General features: G+C 56.4%; 1 protein-coding gene across 1 annotated transcript; it reads right to left on the reverse strand.

Moving 5' to 3' along the window:
* Positions 1-5,375: 5,375 nt before the first annotated feature.
* On the reverse strand, positions 5,376-22,316 carry LOC142189018 (coagulation factor XI-like; the record flags this gene model as incomplete). Its single annotated transcript, XM_075262100.1, has 6 exons — positions 5,376-5,476; positions 17,473-17,629; positions 18,062-18,174; positions 21,175-21,322; positions 21,860-21,969; positions 22,157-22,316. Coding segments are annotated over 6 exons (789 nt in total), but the record flags the coding sequence as incomplete, so codon positions are not given.
* Positions 22,317-23,098: the final 782 nt, after the last annotated feature.

A 23,098-nucleotide genomic window follows, 5' to 3' on the forward strand; every position in this document is an offset into this window, starting at 1 on the left:
TGGTCACTTATGTAATAGGGGGGCGGGACACATAATGGGGGGTCACTTATGTAATAGGGGGCGGGACACACATAATGGGGGGGTCACTTATGTAATAGGGGGGCGGGACACATAATGGGGGGTCACTTATGTAATAGGGGGGCGGGACACACATAATGGGGGGTCATTTATGTAAAAGGGGGGGCAAGACACACATAATGGGGGGTCACTTATGTAATAGGGGGCGGGACACATAATGGGGGGGTCACTTATGTAATAGGGGGGCGGGACACACATAATGGTGGTCACTTATGTAATAGGGGGGCAGGACACACATAATGGGGTTCACTTATGTAATAGGGGGCGGGACACACATAATGAGGGGTCACTTATGTAATAGGGGGGCGGGACACACATAATGGGGGTCACTTATGTAATAGGGGGGCGGGACACACATAATGGGGGGGGTCTCTTATGTAATAGGGGGGCGGGACACACATAATGGGGGGGTCACATATGTAATAGGGGGCGGGACACACATAATGGGGGGGTCACTTATGTAATAGGGGGGCGGGACACACATAATGGGGGGTCACTTATGTAATAGGGGGGCGGGACACATAATGGGGGGTCACTTATGTAATAGGGGGGCAGGACACACATAATGGGGGGTCACTTATGTAATAAGGGGGCGGGACACACATAATGGGGGGTCACTTATGTAATAGGGGGGCGGGACACACATAATGGGGGGTCACTTATGTAATAGGGGGCGGGACACACATAATGGTGGTCACTTATATAATAGGGGGCGGGACACACATAATAGGGGGTCACTTATGTAATAGGGGGGCGGGACACACATAATGGGGGGTCACTTATGTAATAGGGGGGCGGGACACACATAATGGGGGGTCACTTATGTAATAGGGGGGCGGGACGAACATAATGGGGGGTCACTTATGTAATAGGGGGGCGGGACACACATAATAGGGGGTCACTTATGTAAAAGGGGGGCGGGACACATAATAAGGGGTCACTTATGTAATAGGGGGCGGGACACACATAATGGGGAGTCACTTATGTAATAGGGGGCGGGACGCACATAATGGGGGGTTACTTATGTAATAGGGGGGCGGGACACACATAATGGGGGGTCACTTATGTAATAGGGGGGCGGGACGAACATAATGGGGGGTCACTTATGTAATTGGGGGGCGGGACACACATAATGGGGGGTCACTTATGTAATAGGGGGCAGGACACACATAATGGGGGGTCACTTATGTAATAGGGGGGCAGGACACATAATGGGGGTCACTTATGTAATAGGGGCGGGACACATAATGGGGGTCACTTATGTAATAGGGGGGCGGGACGAACATAATGGGGGGTCACTTATGTAATAGGGGGGCAGGACACATAATGGGGGGTTACTTATGTAATAGGGGGCGGGACACACATAAAGGGGGTCACTTATGTAATAGGGGGCGGGACACATAATGGGGGTCACTTATGTAATAGGGGGGCGGGACGAACATAATGGGGGGGGTCACTTATGTAATAGGGGGGCGGGACACACATAATAGGGGGTCACTTATGTAATAAGGGGGCGGGACGAACATAATGGGGGGTCACTTATGTAATAGGGGGGCGGGACACACATAATGGGGGGTCAATTATGTAATAGGGGGGCGGGACATACATAATGGGGGGTCACATATGTAATAGGGGGGCGGGACACATAATGGGGGTCACTTATGTAATAGAGGGCGGGACACATAATGGGGGTCACTTATGTAATAGGGGGCGGGACACACATAATGGTGGTCACTTATATAATAGGGGGGCGGGGACACACATAATGGGGGGGTAACTTATGTAATGGGGGCAGGACACACATAATGGGTGGTCACTTATGTAATGGGGGCGGGACACACATAATAGGGGGTCAGTTATGTAATAGGGGGGCGGGACACACATAATGGGGGGTCACTTATGTAATAGGGGGGCGCGACACACATAATGGGGGGTCACTTATGTAATAGGGGGGCGGGACACACATAATGGGGGGTCACATATGTAATAGGGGGGCGGGACACATAATGGGGGGTCACATATGTAATAGGGGGCGGGACACACATAATGGGGGTCACTTATGTAATAGGGGGGCGGGACACACATAATGGGGGGTCACTTATGTAATAGGGGGCGGGACACACATAATGGGGGGTCACTTATGTAATAGGGGGGCGGGACACACATAATGGGGGGTCACTTATGTAATAGGGGGGCGGGACACACATAATGGGGGTCACTTATGTAATAGGGGGCGGGACACACATAATGGGGGGTCACTTATGTAATAGGGGGGCGGGACACATAATGGGGGGTCATTTATGTAAAAGGGGGGCAAGACACACATAATGGGGGGTCACATATGTAATAGGGGGGCGGGACACATAATGGGGGGTCATTTATGCAATAGGGGGCGGGACACACATAATGGGGGGTCACTTATGTAATAGGGGGCGGGACACACATAATGGGGGGTCACTTATGTAATAGGGGGGCGGGACACATAATGGGGGGTCATTTATGTAAAAGGGGGGCAAGACACACATAATGGGGGGTCACATATGTAATAGGGGGGCGGGACACATAATGGGGGGTCATTTATGCAATAGGGGGCGGGACACACATAATGGGGGGTCACTTATGTAATAGGGGGCGGGGACACACATAATGGGGGGTCACTTATGTAATAGGGGGGCGGGACACACATAATGGGGGGTCACTTATGTAATAGGGGGCAGGACACACATAATGGGGGGTCACTTATGTAATAGGGGGCGGGACACACATAATGGTGGTCACTTATATAATAGGGGGCGGGACACGCATAATGGTGGTCACTTATATAATAGGGGGGCGGGACACACATAATGGGGGGGTCACTTATGTAATAGGGGGGCGGGACACATAATGGGGGGTCACTTATGTAATAGGGGGGCGGGACACACATAATGGGGGTAACTTATGTAATGGGGGCGGGACACACATAATGGGGGGTTACTTATGTAATAGGGGGGCGGGACATGCATAATGGGGGTCACTTATGTAATAGGGGGGCGGGACACACATAATGGGGGGTTACTTATGTAATAGGGGGGCGGGACATGCATAATGGGGGTCACTTATGTAATAGGGGGGCGGGACACACATAATGGGGGTCACTTATGTAATAGGGGGGCAGAACACATAATGGGGGGTCACTTATGTAATAGGGGGGCGGGACACACATAATGGGGGGGTAACTTATGTAATGGGGGCGGGACACACATAATGGGGGGTTACTTATGTAATAGGGGGGCGGGACATGCATAATGGGGGTCACTTATGTAATAGGGGGGAGGGACACACATAATGGGGGGTTACTTATGTAATAGGGGGGCGGGATGCACATAATGGGGGGTCACTTATGTAATAGGGGGGCGGGATGCACATAATGGGGGGTCACTTATGTAATAGGGGGCGGGACACGCATAATGGGGGGTCACATGTAATAGGGGGCGGGATACACATAATGAGGGTCACTTATGTAAAAGGGGGGCGGGACACACATAATGGGGGTCACTTATATAAAAGGGGTGCGGGACACACATAATGGGGGTCACTTATGAAATAGGGGGGCAGGACACACATAATGGGGGTCACTTATGTGATAGGGGGGCGGGACGCACATAATGGGGGTCACTTATGTAACAGGGGCGGGACACACATAATGGGGGGGTCACTTATGTAATAGGGGGGCGGGACACATAATGGGGGGTCACTTATGTAATAGGGGGAGGGACACGCATAATGGGGGGTCACATGTAATAGGGGGCGGGATACACATAATGAGGGTCACTTATGTAAAAGGGGGGCGGGACACACATAATGGGGGTCACTTATGTAATAGGGGGGCGGGACACACATAATGGGGGTCACTTATGTAATAGGCAGTCCATATAATGGAGAGGTCACTCCTCTATATGATGGTTCTGGGGACCCCTGAGGTGTTCAGGTCTGTACCGCTCAGCACCCCAAAATTACAACCAGGAGCCGACCAACAAGCAGATGTTCTTGCTCCATCACCCCACACCCTACAATACGCCATCATCGCCCCATAGTCCAGAGGCTTACCACAGATATGACCCTGCCCTCGCCCCTCCTCTCCGCTCCCTGCTCTCGCCATCCTCTCCCTCACCCGTTCCGTCCTCTCCCTGCCCTCACCTGTCCCGTCCTCTCACTCACCCGTCCTCTCTCTCACTCGTCCTCTCCCTGCCCTCACCCGTCCCGTCCTCTCCCTCGCCCCTCCTCTCCTCTCCCTGCTTTCGCCCGTCCCATCCTCTCCCTTGCCCGTCCTCTCCTTTGCCCGTCCTCTCCCTTGCCCCTCCTCTCCTCTCCCTGGTCTCGCCCGTCCTCTCCCTCACTCGTCCTCTCCCTCACTCGTCCTCTCCCTTGCCCGTCCTCTCCCTCGCCCGTCCTCTCCCGTCCTCTCCCTCGCCCTGGTCTCGCCCGTCCTCTCCCTGCCCTCACCCGTCCCGTCCTCTCCCTTGCCCGTCCTCTCCCTGCCCTCACCCGTCCCGTCCTCTCCCTGCCCTCACCCGTCCCGTCCTCTCCCTTGCCCGTCCTCTCCCTGCCCTCACCCGTCCCGTCCTCTCCCTTGCCCGTCCTCTCCCTGCCCTCACCCGTCCCGTCCTCTCCCTCGCCCCTCCTCTCCTCTCCCTGCTCTCGCCCATCCCATCCTCTCCCTTGCCCGTCCTCTCCCTTGCCCGTCCTCTCCCTCGCCCCTCCTCTCCTTCGCCCCTCCCCTCCTCTCCTCTCCCTGGTCTCGCCTGTCCTCTCCCTGCCCTCACCCGTCCCGTCCTCTCCCTTGCCCATCCTCTCCTCTCCCTGGTCTCGCCCGTCCTCTCCCTGCCCTCACCCATCCCGTCCTCTCCCTTGCCCGTCCTCTCCCTCGGACCTCCTCTCCTCTCCCTGCTCTCGCCCGTCCTCTCCCTGCTCTCGCCCGTCCTCTCCCTCACCCGTCCCGTCCTCTCCCTTGCCCGTCCTCTCCCTGCCCTCACCCATTCCGTCCTCTCCCTTGCCCGTCCTCTCCCTCGGCCCTCCTCTCCTCTCCCTGCTCTCGCCCGTCCTCTCCCTGCTCTCGCCCGTCCTCTCCCTCACCCGTCCCGTCCTCTCCCTTGCCCGTCCTCTCCCTGCCCTCACCCGTCCCGTCCTCTCCCTTGCCCGTCCTCTCCCTCGGCCCTCCTCTCCTCTCCCTGCTCTCGCCCGTCCTCTCCCTCACCCGTCCCGTCCTCTCCCTCGCCCGTCCTCTCCTTTCCCTGCCGTCGCCTCTCCCCCATTACCTGATTGTGTCGCTTGTTTTGTAAATCCAGAATACATGTCGTGCACAGAGGTGATGTTGTCGGGGAGGCCGGAGGGTGAGCTCTGCAGGTAACATTCACACCTGAGTGGGCGAGAGCAGGAATGTCAGCAAGATGGAGAACATAGCAGACCCCAACATCACACTGTACCGGACCCCAACATCACCCATACCGGACCCCAACATCACACTGTACCGGACCCCAATATCACACTGTACCGGACCCCAACATCACCCTGTACCGGACCCCAACATCACACTGTACCGGACCCCAACATCACACTGTACCGGACCCCAACATCACCCTGTACCGGACCCCAACATCACACTGTACCGGACCCCAACATCACACTGTACCGGACCCCAACATCACCCTGTACCGGACCCCAACATCACACTGTACCGGACCCCAACATCACCCTGTACCGGACCCCAACATCACACTGTACCGGACCCCAACATCACACTGTACCGGACCCCAACATCACCCTGTACCGGACCCCAACATCACACTGTACCGGACCCCAACATCACACTGTACCGGACCCCAACATCACCCTGTACCGGACCCCAACATCACACTGTACCGGACCCCAACATCACACTGTACCGGACCCCAACATCACACTGTACCGGACCCCAACATCACCCTGTACCGGACCCCAACATAACCCTGTACCGGACCCCAACATCACCCTGTACCGGACCCCAACATCACACTGTACCGGACCCCAACATCACACTGTACCGGACCCCAACATCACCCTGTACCGGACCCCAACATCACCCTGTACCGGACCCCAACATCACACTGTACCGGACCCCAACATCACACTGTACCGGACCCCAACATCACACTGTACCGGACCCCAACATCACACTGTACCGGACCCCAACATCACCCTGTACCGGACCCCAACATCACACTGTAGCGGACCCCAACATCACCCTGTACCGGACCCCAACATCACACGTACCGGACCCCAACATCACACTGTACCGGACCCCAACATTACCCTGTACCGGACCCCAACATCACACGTACCGGACCCCAACATCACCCTGTACCGGACCCCAACATCACCCTGTACCGGACCCCAACATCAGCCTGTACCGTACCCCGACATCACACTGTACCGGACCTCAACATCACCCATACCGGACCCCGACATCACCCTGTACCGGACCCCGACATCAACCTGTACCGGACCCCGACATCACACTGTACCGGACCCCAACATCACACTGTACCGGACCCCAACGTCACACTGTACCGGACCCCAACATCACCCATACCGGACCCCCAACATCACACTGTACCGGACCCCAACATCACACTGTACCGGACCCCAACATCACCCTGTACGGACCCCAACATCACACTGTACCGGACCCCAACATCACCCATACCGGACCCCAAAATCACACTGTACCGGACCCCAACATCACCCTGTACCGGACCCCAACATCACACTGTACCGGACCCCAACATCACCCTGTACCGGACCCCCAACATCACCCTGTACCGGACCCCAACATCACCCTGTACCGGACCCCAACATCACACTGTACCGGACCCCAACATCACATTGTACCGGACCCCAACATCACACTGTACCGGACCCCAACATCACACTGTACCGGACCCCAACATCAACCTGTACCGGACCCCAACATCACACTGTACCGGACCCCAACATCACCCTGTACCGGACCCCAACATCACCCTGTATCGGACCCCAACATCACACTGTACCGGACCCCAACATCACCCTGTACCGGACCCCAACATCACCCTGTACCGGACCCCAACATCACCCTGTACCGGACCCCAACATCACCCTGTACCGGACCCCAACATCACACTGTACCGGACCCCAACATCACACTGTACCGGACCCCAACATCACACTGTACCGGACCTCAACATCACACTGTACCGGACCCCAACATCACCCTGTACCGGACCCCAACATCACACTGTACCGGACCCCAACATCACCCTGTACCGGACCCCAACATCACACTGTACCGGACCCCAACATCACCCTGTACGGACCCCAACATCACACTGTACCGGACCCCAACATCACACTGTACCGGACCCCAACATCACACTGTACCGGACCCCAACATCACCCTGTACCGGACCCCCAACATCACACTGTAGCGGACCCCAACATCACCCTGTACCGGACCCCAACATCACACTGTACCGGACCCCAACATCACACTGTAGCGGACCCCAACATCACCCTGTACCGGACCCCAACATCACCCTGTACCGGACCCCAACATCACCCTGTACCGGACCCCAACATCACACTGTACCGGACCCCAACATCACACTGTAGCGGACCCCAACATCACCCTGTACCGGACCCCAACATCACACTGTACCGGACCCCAACATCACACTGTACCGGACCCCAACATCACACTGTACCGGACCCCAACATCACACTGTACCGGACCCCAACATAACCCTGTACCGGACCCCAACATCACCCTGTACCGGACCCCAACATCACACTGTACCGGACCCCAACATCACCCTGTACCGGACCCCAACATCACACTGTAGCGGACCCCAACATCACCCTGTACCGGACCCCAACATCACCCTGTACCGGACCCCAACATCACCCTGTACCGGACCCCGACATCAACCTGTACCGGACCCCAACATCACACTGTACCGGACCCCAACATCACACTGTACCGGACCCCAACATCACCCGTACCGGACCCCAACATCACACTGTACCGGACCCCAACATCACACTGTACCGGACCCCAACATCACCCTGTACGGACCCCAACATCACACTGTACCGGACCCCAACATCACACTGTACCGGACCCCAACATCACCCTGTACCGGACCCCAACATCACCCTGTACCGGACCCCAACATCACACTGTACCGGACCCCAACATCACACTGTACCGGACCCCAACATCACACTGTACCGGACCCCAACATCACCCATACCGGACCCCAACATCACACTGTACCGGACCCCAACATCACACTGTACCGGACCCCAACATCACCCTGTACCGGACCCCAACATCACACTGTACCGGACCCCCAACATCACATTGTACCGGACCCCAACATCACACTGTACCGGACCCCAACATCACACTGTACCGGACCCCAACATCACCCTGTACCGGACCCCAACATCACACTGTACCGGACCCCAACATCACACTGTACCGGACCCAACATCACCCTGTACCGGACCCCGACATCATCCTGTACCGGACCCCGACATCACACTGTACCGGACCCCGACATCACCCTGTACCGGACCCCGACATCACACTGTACCGGACCCCGACATCACCCTGTACCGGACCCCGACATCACCCTGTACCGGGACCCCGACATCACACTGTACCGGACCACAACATCACACGTACCGGACCCCAACATCACACGTACCGGACCCCGACATCACCCTGTACCGGACCCCGACATCACCCTGTACCGGACCCCAACATCACACTGTACCGGACCCCAACATCACACTGTACCGGACCCCGACATCACCCTGTACCGGACCCCGACATCACACTGTACCGGACCCCGACATCACACTGTACCGGACCCCGACATCACCCTGTACCGGACCCCAAAATCACCCTGTACCAGACCCCAACATCACACTGTACCGGACCCCAACATCACACTGTACCGGACCCCAACATCACCCATACCGGACCCCAACATCACACTGTACCGGACCCCAACATCACACTGTACCGGACCCCAACATCACACTGTACCGGACCCCGACATCACCCTGTACCGGACCCCGACATCACACTGTACCGGACCCCGACATCACACTGTACCGGACCCCGACATCACCCTGTACCGGACCCCGACATCACCCTGTACCGGACCCCGACATCACACTGTACCGGACCCCGACATCACACGTACCGGACCCCAACATCACCCTGTACCGGACCCCAACATCACACTGTACCGGACCCCAACATCACACTGTACCAGACCCCAACATCACCCATACCGGACCCCAACATCACACTGTACCGGACCCCAACATCACACTGTACCGGACCCCAACATCACACTGTACCGGACCCCAACATCACCCATACCAGACTCCAACATCACCCTGTACCGGACCCCAACATCACACTGTATCGGACCCCAACATCACCCCGTACCGGACCCCAACATCACCGTGTAGAGGACCCCAACATCACCCTGTAGCGGACCCCGACATCACACTGTACCGGACCCCAACATCACACTGTACCGGACCTCAACATCACACTGTACCGGACCCCGACATCACCCTGTACCGGACCCCGACATCACACTGTACCGGACCCCAACATCACACTGTACCGGACCCCAACATCACACGTACCAGACCCCAACATCACCCTGTACCGGACCCCAACATCACACTGTACCGGACCCCAACATCACACTGTACCGGACCCCAACATCACCCGTACCGGACCCCAACATCACACTGTACCGGACCCCAACATCACACTGTACCGGACCCCAACATCACACTGTACCGGACCCCAACATCACACTGTACCGGACCCCAACATCACCCTGTACCGGACCCCAACATCACCCTGTACCGGACCCCAACATCACCCTGTACCGGACCCCGACATCACACTGTACCGGACCCCGACATCACACTGTACCGGACCCCGACATCACCCTGTACCGGACCCCGACATCACACTGTACCGGACCCCGACATCACACGTAGCGGACCCCAACATCACCCTGTACCGGACCCCAACATCACACTGTACCGGACCCCAACATCACACTGTACCGGACCTCAACATCACACTGTACCGGACCCCAACATCACACTGTACCGGACCCCAACATCACACTGTACCGGACCCCAACATCACACTGTACCGGACCCCAACATCACCCATACCGGACCCCAACATCACACTGTACCGGACCCCAACATCACACTGTACCGGACCCCAACATCACCCATACCGGACCCCAACATCACACTGTACCGGACCCCAACATCACACTGTACCGGACCCCAACATCACACTGTACCGGACCCCAACATCACACTGTACCGGACCCCAACATCACCCATACCAGATTCCAACATCACCCTGTACCGGACCCCAACATCACACTGTACCGGACCCCAACATCACCCTGTACCGGACCCCAACATCACCCTGTACCGGACCCCAACATCACACTGTATCGGACCCCAACATCACCCCGTACCGGACCCCAACATCACCGTGTAGAGGACTCCAACATCACCCTGTACCGGACCCCAACATCACACTGTACCGGACCCCAACATCACACTGTACCGGACCCCAACATCACCCATACCGGACCCCAACATCACACTGTACCGGACCCCAACATCACACTGTACCGGACCCCAACATCACCCTGTACCGGACCCCAACATCACCCTGTACCGGACCCCAACATCACCCTGTACCGGACCCCGACATCACACTGTACCGGACCCCGACATCACACTGTACCGGACCCCGACATCACCCTGTACCGGACCCCGACATCACACTGTACCGGACCCCGACATCACACGTACCGGACCCCAACATCACCCTGTACCGGACCCCAACATCACACTGTACCGGACCCCGACATCACACTGTACCGGACCCCAACATCACCCTGTACCGGACCCCAACATCACCCATACCGGACCCCAACATCACACTGTACCGGACCCCAACATCACCCTGTACCGGACCCCAACATCACCCATACCGGACCCCAACATCACACTGTACCGGACCCCAACATCACCCATACCGGACCCCAACATCACACTGTACCGGACCCCAACATCACACTGTACCGGACCCCAACATCACCCATACCGGACCCCAACATCACACTGTACCGGACCCCAACATCACACTGTACCGGACCCCAACATCACCCTGTACCGGACCCCAACATCACACTGTACCGGACCCCAACATCACCCATACCAGATTCCAACATCACCCTGTACCGGACCCCAACATCACACTGTATCGGACCCCAACATCACCCCGTACCGGACCCCAACATCACCGTGTAGAGGACCCCAACATCACCCTGTACCGGACCCCGACATCACCCTGTAGCGGACCCCGACATCACACTGTACCGGACCCCGACATCACACTGTACCGGACCCCAACATCACCCTGTACCGGACCCCAACATCACCTTGTACCGGACCCCAACATCACCTTGTACCGGACCCCAACATCACCCTGTACCGGACCCCGACATCACCCTGTACCGGACCCCGACATCACACTGTACCGGACCCCAACATCACACTGTACCGGACCCCAACATCACACTGTACCGGACCCCGACATCACACTGTACCGGACCCCGACATCACCCTGTACCGGACCCCGACATCACCCTGTACCGGACCCCGACATCACCCTGTACCGGACCCCGACATCACACTGTACCGGACCCCGACATCACACTGTACCGGACCCCAACATCACATGTACCGGACCCCAACATCACCCTGTACCGGACCCCAACATCACACTGTACCGGACCCCAACATCACACTGTACCGGACCCCAACATCACCCATACCGGACCCCAACATCACACTGTACCGGACCCCAACATCACCCTGTACCGGACCCCAACATCACCCTGTACCGGACCCCAACATCACCCTGTACCGGACCCCAACATCACACTGTACCGGACCCCAACATCACACTGTACCGGACCCCAACATCACCCTGTACCGGACCCCAACATCACCCTGTACCGGACCCCAACATCACCCATACCAGATTCCAACATCACCCTGTACCGGACCCCAACATCACACTGTATCGGACCCCAACATCACCCCGTACCGGACCCCAACATCACCGTGTAGAGGACCCCAACATCACCCTGTACCGGACCCCGACATCACCCTGTAGCGGACCCCGACATCACACTGTACCGGACCCCGACATCACACTGTACCGGACCCCAACATCACCCTGTACCGGACCCCAACATCACACTGTACCGGACCCCAACATCACCTTGTACCGGACCCCAACATCACCCTGTACCGGACCCCGACATCACCCTGTACCGGACCCCGACATCACCCTGTACCGGACCCCAACATCACACTGTACCGGACCCCAACATCACACTGTACCGGACCCCAACATCACACTGTACCGGACCCCGACATCACCCTGTACCGGACCCCGACATCACCCTGTACCGGACCCCGACATCACCCTGTACCGGACCCCGACATCACACTGTACCGGACCCCGACATCACACTGTACCGGACCCCAACATCACACGTACCGGACCCCAACATCACCCTGTACCGGACCCCAACATCACACTGTACCGGACCCCAACATCACACTGTACCGGACCCCAACATCACCCATACCGGACCCCAACATCACACTGTACCGGACCCCAACATCACCCTGTACCGGACCCCAACATCACCCTGTACCGGACCCCCAACATCACACTGTACCGGACCCCAACATCACACTGTACCGGACCCCAACATCACCCTGTACCGGACCCCAACATCACCCTGTACCGGACCCCAACATCACACTGTACCGGACCCCAACATCACACTGTACCGGACCCCAACATCACACTGTACCGGACCCCAACATCACCCTGTACCGGACCCCAACATCACACTGTACCGGACCCCAACATCACACTGTACCGGACCCCAACATCACCCATACCGGACCCCAACATCACACTGTACCGGACCCCAACATCACACTGTACCGGACCCCAACATCACCCTGTACCGGACCCCAACATCACCCTGTACCGGACCCCAACATCACCCTGTACCGGACCCCGACATCACACTGTACCGGACCCCGACATCACACTGTACCGGACCCCGACATCACCCTGTACCGGACCCCGACATCACACTGTACCGGACCCCGACATCACACGTACCGGACCCCAACATCACCCTGTACCGGACCCCAACATCACACTGTACCGGACCCCGACATCACACTGTACCGGACCCCAACATCACCCTGTACCGGACCCCAACATCACCCATACCGGACCCCAACATCACACTGTACCGGACCCCAACATCACCCTGTACCGGACCCCAACATCACCCATACCGGACCCCAACATCACACTGTACCGGACCCCAACATCACCCATACCGGACCCCAACATCACACTGTACCGGACCCCAACATCACACTGTACCGGACCCCAACATCACCCATACCGGACCCCAACATCACACTGTACCGGACCCCAACATCACACTGTACCGGACCCCAACATCACCCTGTACCGGACCCCAACATCACACTGTACCGGACCCCAACATCACCCATACCAGATTCCAACATCACCCTGTACCGGACCCCAACATCACACTGTATCGGACCCCAACATCACCCCGTACCGGACCCCAACATCACCGTGTAGAGGACCCCAACATCACCCTGTACCGGACCCCGACATCACCCTGTAGCGGACCCCGACATCACACTGTACCGGACCCCGACATCACACTGTACCGGACCCCAACATCACCCTGTACCGGACCCCAACATCACCTTGTACCGGACCCCAACATCACCTTGTACCGGACCCCAACATCACCCTGTACCGGACCCCGACATCACCCTGTACCGGACCCCGACATCACACTGTACCGGACCCCAACATCACACTGTACCGGACCCCAACATCACACTGTACCGGACCCCGACATCACACTGTACCGGACCCCGACATCACCCTGTACCGGACCCCGACATCACCCTGTACCGGACCCCGACATCACCCTGTACCGGACCCCGACATCACACTGTACCGGACCCCGACATCACACTGTACCGGACCCCAACATCACATGTACCGGACCCCAACATCACCCTGTACCGGACCCCAACATCACACTGTACCGGACCCCAACATCACACTGTACCGGACCCCAACATCACCCATACCGGACCCCAACATCACACTGTACCGGACCCCAACATCACCCTGTACCGGACCCCAACATCACCCTGTACCGGACCCCAACATCACCCTGTACCGGACCCCAACATCACACTGTACCGGACCCCAACATCACACTGTACCGGACCCCAACATCACCCTGTACCGGACCCCAACATCACCCTGTACCGGACCCCAACATCACCCATACCAGATTCCAACATCACCCTGTACCGGACCCCAACATCACACTGTATCGGACCCCAACATCACCCCGTACCGGACCCCAACATCACCGTGTAGAGGACCCCAACATCACCCTGTACCGGACCCCGACATCACCCTGTAGCGGACCCCGACATCACACTGTACCGGACCCCGACATCACACTGTACCGGACCCCAACATCACCCTGTACCGGACCCCAACATCACACTGTACCGGACCCCAACATCACCTTGTACCGGACCCCAACATCACCCTGTACCGGACCCCGACATCACCCTGTACCGGACCCCGACATCACCCTGTACCGGACCCCAACATCACACTGTACCGGACCCCAACATCACACTGTACCGGACCCCAACATCACACTGTACCGGACCCCGACATCACCCTGTACCGGACCCCGACATCACCCTGTACCGGACCCCGACATCACCCTGTACCGGACCCCGACATCACACTGTACCGGACCCCGACATCACACTGTACCGGACCCCAACATCACACGTACCGGACCCCAACATCACCCTGTACCGGACCCCAACATCACACTGTACCGGACCCCAACATCACACTGTACCGGACCCCAACATCACCCATACCGGACCCCAACATCACACTGTACCGGACCCCAACATCACCCTGTACCGGACCCCAACATCACCCTGTACCGGACCCCAACATCACACTGTACCGGACCCCAACATCACACTGTACCGGACCCCAACATCACCCTGTACCGGACCCCAACATCACCCTGTACCGGACCCCAACATCACACTGTACCGGACCCCAACATCACACTGTACCGGACCCCAACATCACACTGTACCGGACCCCAACATCACCCTGTACCGGACCCCAACATCACCCTGTACCGGACCCCGACATCACACTGTACCGGACCCCGACATCACACTGTACCGGACCCCGACATCACCCTGTACCGGACCCCAACATCACCCTGTACCGGACCCCAACATCACACTGTATCGGACCCCGACATCACCCTGTACCAGACCCCGACATCACCCTGTACCGGACCCCAACATCACACTGTACCGGACCCCAACATCACCCTGTACCGGACCCCAACATCACCCATACCGGACCCCAACATCACCCTGTACCGGACCCCGACATCACACTGTACCGGACCCCGACATCACACTGTACCGGACCCCGACATCACACTGTACCGGACCCCAACATCACCCATACCGGACCCCAACATCACCCTGTACCGGACCCCAACATCACACTGTACCGGACCCCAACATCACACTGTACCGGACCCCAACATCACCCATACCGGACCCCAACATCACCCTGTACCGGACCCCAACATCACCCTGTACCGGACCCCAACATCACACTGTACCGGACCCCAACATCACACTGTACCGGACCCCAACATCACCCTGTACCGGACCCCAACATCACCCTGTACCGGACCCCAACATCACCCATACCAGATTCCAACATCACCCTGTACCGGACCCCAACATCACACTGTATCGGACCCCAACATCACCCCGTACCGGACCCCAACATCACCGTGTAGAGGACCCCAACATCACCCTGTACCGACCCCGACATCACCCTGTACCGGAAGCCCCGACATCACCCTGTACCGGACCCCGACATCACACTGTACCGGACCCCAACATCACACTGTACCGGACCCCAACATCACACTGTACCGGACCCCGACATCACCCTGTACCGGACCCCGACATCACCCTGTACCGGACCCCGACATCACCCTGTACCGGACCCCGACATCACACTGTACCGGACCCCAACATCACACTGTACCGGACCCCAACATCACACGTACCGGACCCCAACATCACCCTGTACCGGACCCCAACATCACACTGTACCGGACCCCAACATCACACTGTACCGGACCCAAACATCACCCATACCGGACCCCAACATCACACTGTACGGACCCCAACATCACCCTGTACCGGACCCCAACATCACCCTGTACCGGACCCCAACATCACACTGTACCGGACCCCAACATCACCCTGTACCGGACCCCAACATCACCCTGTACCGGACCCCAACATCACCCTGTACCGGACCCCAACATCACACTGTACCGGACCCCAACATCACCCTGTACCGGACCCCAACATCACCCTGTACCGGACCCCAACATCACCCTGTACCGGACCCCAACATCACACTGTACCGGACCCCGACATCACCCTGTACCGGACCCCCAACATCACACTGTACCGGACCCCAACATCACCCTGTACCGGACCCCAACATCACCCTGTACCAGACCCCGACATCACCCTGTACCGGACCCCAACATCACACTGTACCGGACCCCAACATCACCCTGTACCGGACCCCAACATCACCCATACCGGACCCCAACATCACCCTGTACCGGACCCCGACATCACACTGTACCGGACCCCGACATCACACTGTACCGGACCCCGACATCACACTGTACCGGACCCCAACATCACCCATACCGGACCCCAACATCACCCTGTACCGGACCCCAACATCACACTGTACCGGACCCCAACATCACACTGTACCGGACCCCAACATCACCCATACCGGACCCCAACATCACACTGTACCGGACCCCAACATCACCCTGTACCGGACCCCGACATCACACTGTACCGGACCCCAACATCACCCCATTGCCCAGAGGCTGACCGCAGTTATGGTCATTCGCAGAGCACCTGCCCTTCTGACCGTGGGTCGACCGCACTTGAACCCCCCGTTTCCCATCACCCCATCAGATGAGGCCTCACCAGAGACTTTGGTGCAGGGAGAAGCTGAAGAACTGACAGAGAGGATTGTGGGTGCAGAGCTGCTGACAGGCCTGCACATCGAACGCCCTGTAGGTGGCGATCAGCGTCCCGGAGAAGAACGTACTGGAGAAGATGAGATCAGCGCAACCATTCTGACCTGAGGAACAAGAGAGTCCCGGTGACAGGAGGAGCTACAGTAGGGAAGGGGCGTGGCATCATTTCCAGGGGGAACCATATATTATACTGTACTCTACTCACATCCAGAGCTGCAATCAAATCCACTGCCAGAACTCTACCAGCCTAGCTGGGATCCCATAATGCACGTGCAGCTCTGGATGTGACTGGAGTAGAAGACATAATGTAACAGTGGAACTGTGACTGAAGCAGATAACAGTAGAATTGTGAGCTCCTGGTGTAACTAGAGTAGAACTGGCTGTAGATTGCAGCTCTGGATGTTACTAGAGTAGAAGACCCGGGTAACAGCAGAATTGTGAGTGCAGCTCTGGATGTTACTAGAGTAGAAGACCCGGGTAACAGCAGAATTGTGAGTGCAGCTCTGGAGGTTTCACTTGCATTTGCCGGTACTTACATTGGGGTCCAGTACAGCAAGCCCTCTGACTGAATCCAGACTGCGCCCCTGGGGTGAGAGTGATATTAGGGGGTGACGGTAGGTTGGTGGAGTACTGCAGGTAACAGCGCGGCCTGTACAGGAGACATAAGCACATGGAGAAGAGAAGATGGCACAGATCCAGGACAATGGAGAGCAAGGTGACATGTGAGGAGGTGACAGGCCGAGTGCCGGAGTCACGCTACATACAAACCTCCCAACTTTTAGAGAGCCGAAAGAGGGACAAAATATGCGGCGTGCGTGCGCGCGCGCCATGGCAAACTTAGCTCCGCCCACTTCTACGGTGACTCCGCCCGTTCTGTCATTTTTCATGTGCCCGCACACAGTATAATCCCCCTATAGTCACCTGTAAATTATATCCCCCCCCTCCATCTCTGCCCCCAGTTTCATATAACCCCTTTATCTGCCCCCACTTTCATGTCCCCCCTTCATCTGTCCCAGTTTCTTTTCCCCCATCTCTTCCCCCAGTTTCTTTTCCCCCATCTCTGCCCCCAGTTTCTTGTCCCCCCCTTCATCTGCCCGTTTTTTGTCCCCCCATCTCTTCCCCCAGTTTCTTGTCCCCCCATCTCTGCCCCCATTTTCTTGTCCCCCCATCTCTGCCCCCAGTTTCTTGTCCCCCCATCTCTGCCCCCAGTTTCTTGTCCCCCCTTCATCTGCCCCAGTTTTTTGTCCCCCCATCTCTGCCCCCAGTTTCTTGTCCCCCCATCTCTGCCCCCAGTTTCTTGTCCCCCCCTTCATCTGCCCGTTTTTTGTCCCCCCATCTCTTCCCCCAGTTTCTTGTCCCCCCATCTCTGCCCCCATTTTCTTGTCCCCCCATCTCTGCCCCCAGTTTCTTGTCCCCCCATCTCTGCCCCCAGTTTCTTGTCCCCCCTTCATCTGCCCCAGTTTTTTGTCCCCCCATCTCTGCCCCTAGTTTCTTGTCCCCCCATCTCTGCCCCCAGTTTCTTGTCCCCCCTTCATCTGTCCCAGTTTCTTGTCCCTCCATCTCTGCCCCCAGTTTCATATAACCCCTTTATCTGCCCCCACTTTCATGTCCCCCCCTTCATCTGTCCCAGTTTCTTTTCCCCCATCTCTTCCCCCAGTTTCTTTTCCCCCATCTCTGCCCCCAGTTTCTTGTCCCCCCCTTCATCTGCCCGTTTTTTGTCCCCCCATCTCTTCCCCCAGTTTCTTGTCCCCCCATCTCTGCCCCCATTTTCTTGTCCCCCCATCTCTGCCCCCAGTTTCTTGTCCCCCCATCTCTGCCCCCAGTTTCTTGTCCCCCCTTCATCTGCCCCAGTTTTTTGTCCCCCCATCTCTGCCCCCAGTTTCTTGTCCCCCCATCTCTGCCCCCAGTTTCTTGTCCCCCCTTCATCTGTCCCAGTTTCTTGTCCCTCCTTCATCTGCCCCCATTTTCTTGTCCCCCCATCTCTGCCCCCAGTTTCTTGTCCCCCCATCTCTGCCCCCATTTTCTTGTCCCCCCATCTCTGCCCCCATTTTCTTGTCCCCCCATCTCTGCCCCCAGTTTCTTGTCCCCCCATCTCTGCCCCCAGTTTCTTGTCCCCCCTTCATCTGCCCCAGTTTTTTGTCCGCCCATCTCTGCCCCCAGTTTCTTGTCCCCCCATCTCTGCCCCCAGTTTCTTGTCCCCCCCTTCATCTGTCCCAGTTTCTTGTCCCTCCTTCATCTGCCCCCAGTTTCTTGTCCCCCCATCTCTGCCCCCAATTTCTTGTCCCCCCTTCATCTGCCCCCAGTTTCTTGTCCCCCCATCTCTTCCCCCAGTTTCTTGTCCCCCCCTTCATCTGCCCCAGTTTCTTGTCCCCCCATCTCTTCCCCCAGTTTCTTGTCCCCCCATCTCTTCCCCCCAGTTTCTTGTCCCCCACTACTAGCACAGGCTTCGGGCCTATATGGTATATCCCAGCCCACGTGACGTCTGACACATTACCATACAGGCCCGAAGCCTGCTCGGAGTAACATCAGATCCTGGAGAGGTGAGTAACAGTGATTATTATGTTCCCTCACCTCCCCTGGGGCTCCGATTATTATACTCGGGGGGCTGAAAAGATAGTTCATGGGTGTGCAACTGTGGGGTATAATAGAGCTTGCAGGGTCCACTGTGGCCCCTGAAACCTCTTATGCCCTGCAGTCCATTTATTGTACCACTGTGGGGCATAATATATATATATGGGGATCGGGTGCGTGGAGAAGTGAGGAGTCAAAGATGTCTGTGTTGCAAACTTTACACAGTCAAGTCACAGCTGGAAGTCCTGGACATACAACATCATGCACGAGATGGCCATACAACATCACACAGGAGATGGTCATACAACATCACACAGGAGATGGTCATGGCCATACAACATCACACAGGAGATGGTCATACAACATCACACAGGAGATGGTCGTGGCCATACAACATCACACAGGAGATGGTCGTGGCCATACAACATCACACAGGAGATGGTCGTGGCCATACAACATCACACAGGAGATGGCCATACAACATCATGCACGAGATGGCCATACAACATCACACAGGAGATGGTCATACAACATCACACAGGAGATGGTCATACAACATCACACAGGAGATGGTCATGGCCATACAACATCACACAGGAGATGGTCATACAACATCACACAGGAGATGGTCATGGCCATACAACATCACACAGGAGATGGTCATACAACATCACACAGGAGATGGTCGTGGCCATACAACATCACACAGGAGATGGTCATACAACATCACACAGGAGATGGTCGTGGCCATACAACATCACACAGGAGATGGTCATACAACATCACACAGGAGATGGTCGTGGCCATACAACATCACACAGGAGATGGTCGTGGCCATACAACATCACACATGAGATGGTCGTGGCCATACAACATCACACAGGAGATGGCCATACAACATCATGCATGAGATGGTCATACAACATCACACAGGAGATGGCCATACAACATCATGCACGAGATGGCCATACAACATCACACAGGAGATGGTCATACAACATCACACATGAGATGGTCATGGCCATACATCACACAGGAGATGGTCATGGACATGGAGATGCCTTGCTCCAGTGCTCACCCCGTGCCGCTCTCCGGGTAATACGTGTAGAACTGACATCCTGGGTTCCGTGTACAGGACACTTCACATTCCTCGCGGCTGTTAACAAAACCAAAGGAGAGCACGTTGCCCACAAATTCAACCCCATCGTAGGAGTGGGAAAGACACCCTGAAGAGAAAAACAGAAATTGGTGGAGAATGGACATAACCCATGACACTTCACATGTGACCGCCAGGTACATGTAATAACCCCTTACTCCATTACACCCCAGAACATGGCAGAGACCCTTCTCCAGAGTGCCACCATACAGGCGCCCTCTCATCTTCACATCTGTATCATGCATTACATTTTGGCCCAGAACCTTACAGAGAACCTCATTACTCTCATGATTGGTAACTGAGATGAGACAGCAGAGACTGGGGTCACCACGATCCCACAAGTGGACAATGAAATGGCCATCTGGTCAGACAAGACATGGTAGTCATGTAGGTGGAAACCTCATGTTCATCAGTGACACCAGGAGGCAGAGCCTAAATCCTATAGATGGCAGGCAGATGACACCTCCAGAGGTCACTACGACCACATGAAGGTGTGGACATGTCTCCTGCTTCCCCATCTTGTTCTAGATGTCTCAGGAAACTCGAACAAGGTCCACCTGGGAAGGAATAAGAAGATCTCATTACTGTAGGGTGAGAAGATTCTTACTGGTCACATATTCTGGGGTCTTTGGAAGAGAGAAGCCAGATGTCGCACCAGAAAGAGGCACTCGTGTCGGTGGGACCTGCGAAACTGATGTCTTCAAGTGGCAATCAAAGCTGAAAGTACAGAAGATTCTTTACTGAGAGTCTTCCAAGCTCTACCTTCATGAGCAACGTGAGGGTCAAATGACAAGCAGTAGTTGGAGGTCACTGGTCACTCTTATTGTTGCACTTACAACTAGTTGCATTTAATGGACCATATATGAAGCAGCAGTGGTCCTCAGACTGGTTGGTGACATCTTACCTCCTCTGGCCAGTGACGGGATCCACAGAGTGATAAGAGAAGAAGTCACAGTCCGGGTGATTGGTGCATAGAAGCTGGCAGGAGATCTCATCAGGGGTAGGAGTCTTCAGGATGTCTCCACCAGGAAAATCCACTAATGGCTGAAGAGGAGGATCTCCACCTGCAAAAATGATCAGAAAACACTTACATCCACAACACCTCCGCTATCGCTCCAATTCTCCAATCTACCTCCGCCATCTCTCCTATTCTCCATATACCTCCACCATCACTCCTATTCTCCACAACACCTCCACCATCACTCCTATTCTCCACTCTACCTCCGCCATCACTCCTATTCTCCACTCTACCTCCGCCATCACTCTTATTCTCCACTCTACCTCCACCATCACTCCTATTCTCCACTCTACCTCCACCATCACTCCTATTCTCCATATACCTCCGCCATCACTCCTATTCTCCACTCTACCTCCGCCATCACTCCTATTCTCCATATACCTCCGCCATCACTCCTATTCTCCACTCTACCTCCGCCATCACTCCTATTCTCCACTCTACCTCCACCATCACTCCTATTCTCCATATACCTCCGCCATCACTCCTATTCTCCATATACCTCCGCCATCACTCCTATTCTCCACTCTACCTCCGCCATCACTCCTATTCTCCACTCTACCTCCGCCATCACTCCTATTCTCCACTCTACCTCCGCCATCACTCCTATTCTCCACTCTACCTCCGCCATCACTCCTATTCTCCACTCTACCTCCGCCATCACTCCTATTCTCCACTCTACCTCCACCATCACTCCTATTCTCCACTCTACCTCTGCCATCTCTCCTATTCTCCATATACCTCCGCCATCACTCCTATTCTCCACTCTACCTCCGCCATCACTCCTATTCTCCACTCTACCTACACCATCACTCCTATTCTCCACTCTAC

The sequence above is a fragment of the Leptodactylus fuscus genome, unplaced genomic scaffold (genome assembly GCF_031893055.1).
Source record: "Leptodactylus fuscus isolate aLepFus1 unplaced genomic scaffold, aLepFus1.hap2 HAP2_SCAFFOLD_954, whole genome shotgun sequence".
NCBI lineage: Eukaryota > Metazoa > Chordata > Amphibia > Anura > Leptodactylidae > Leptodactylus > Leptodactylus fuscus.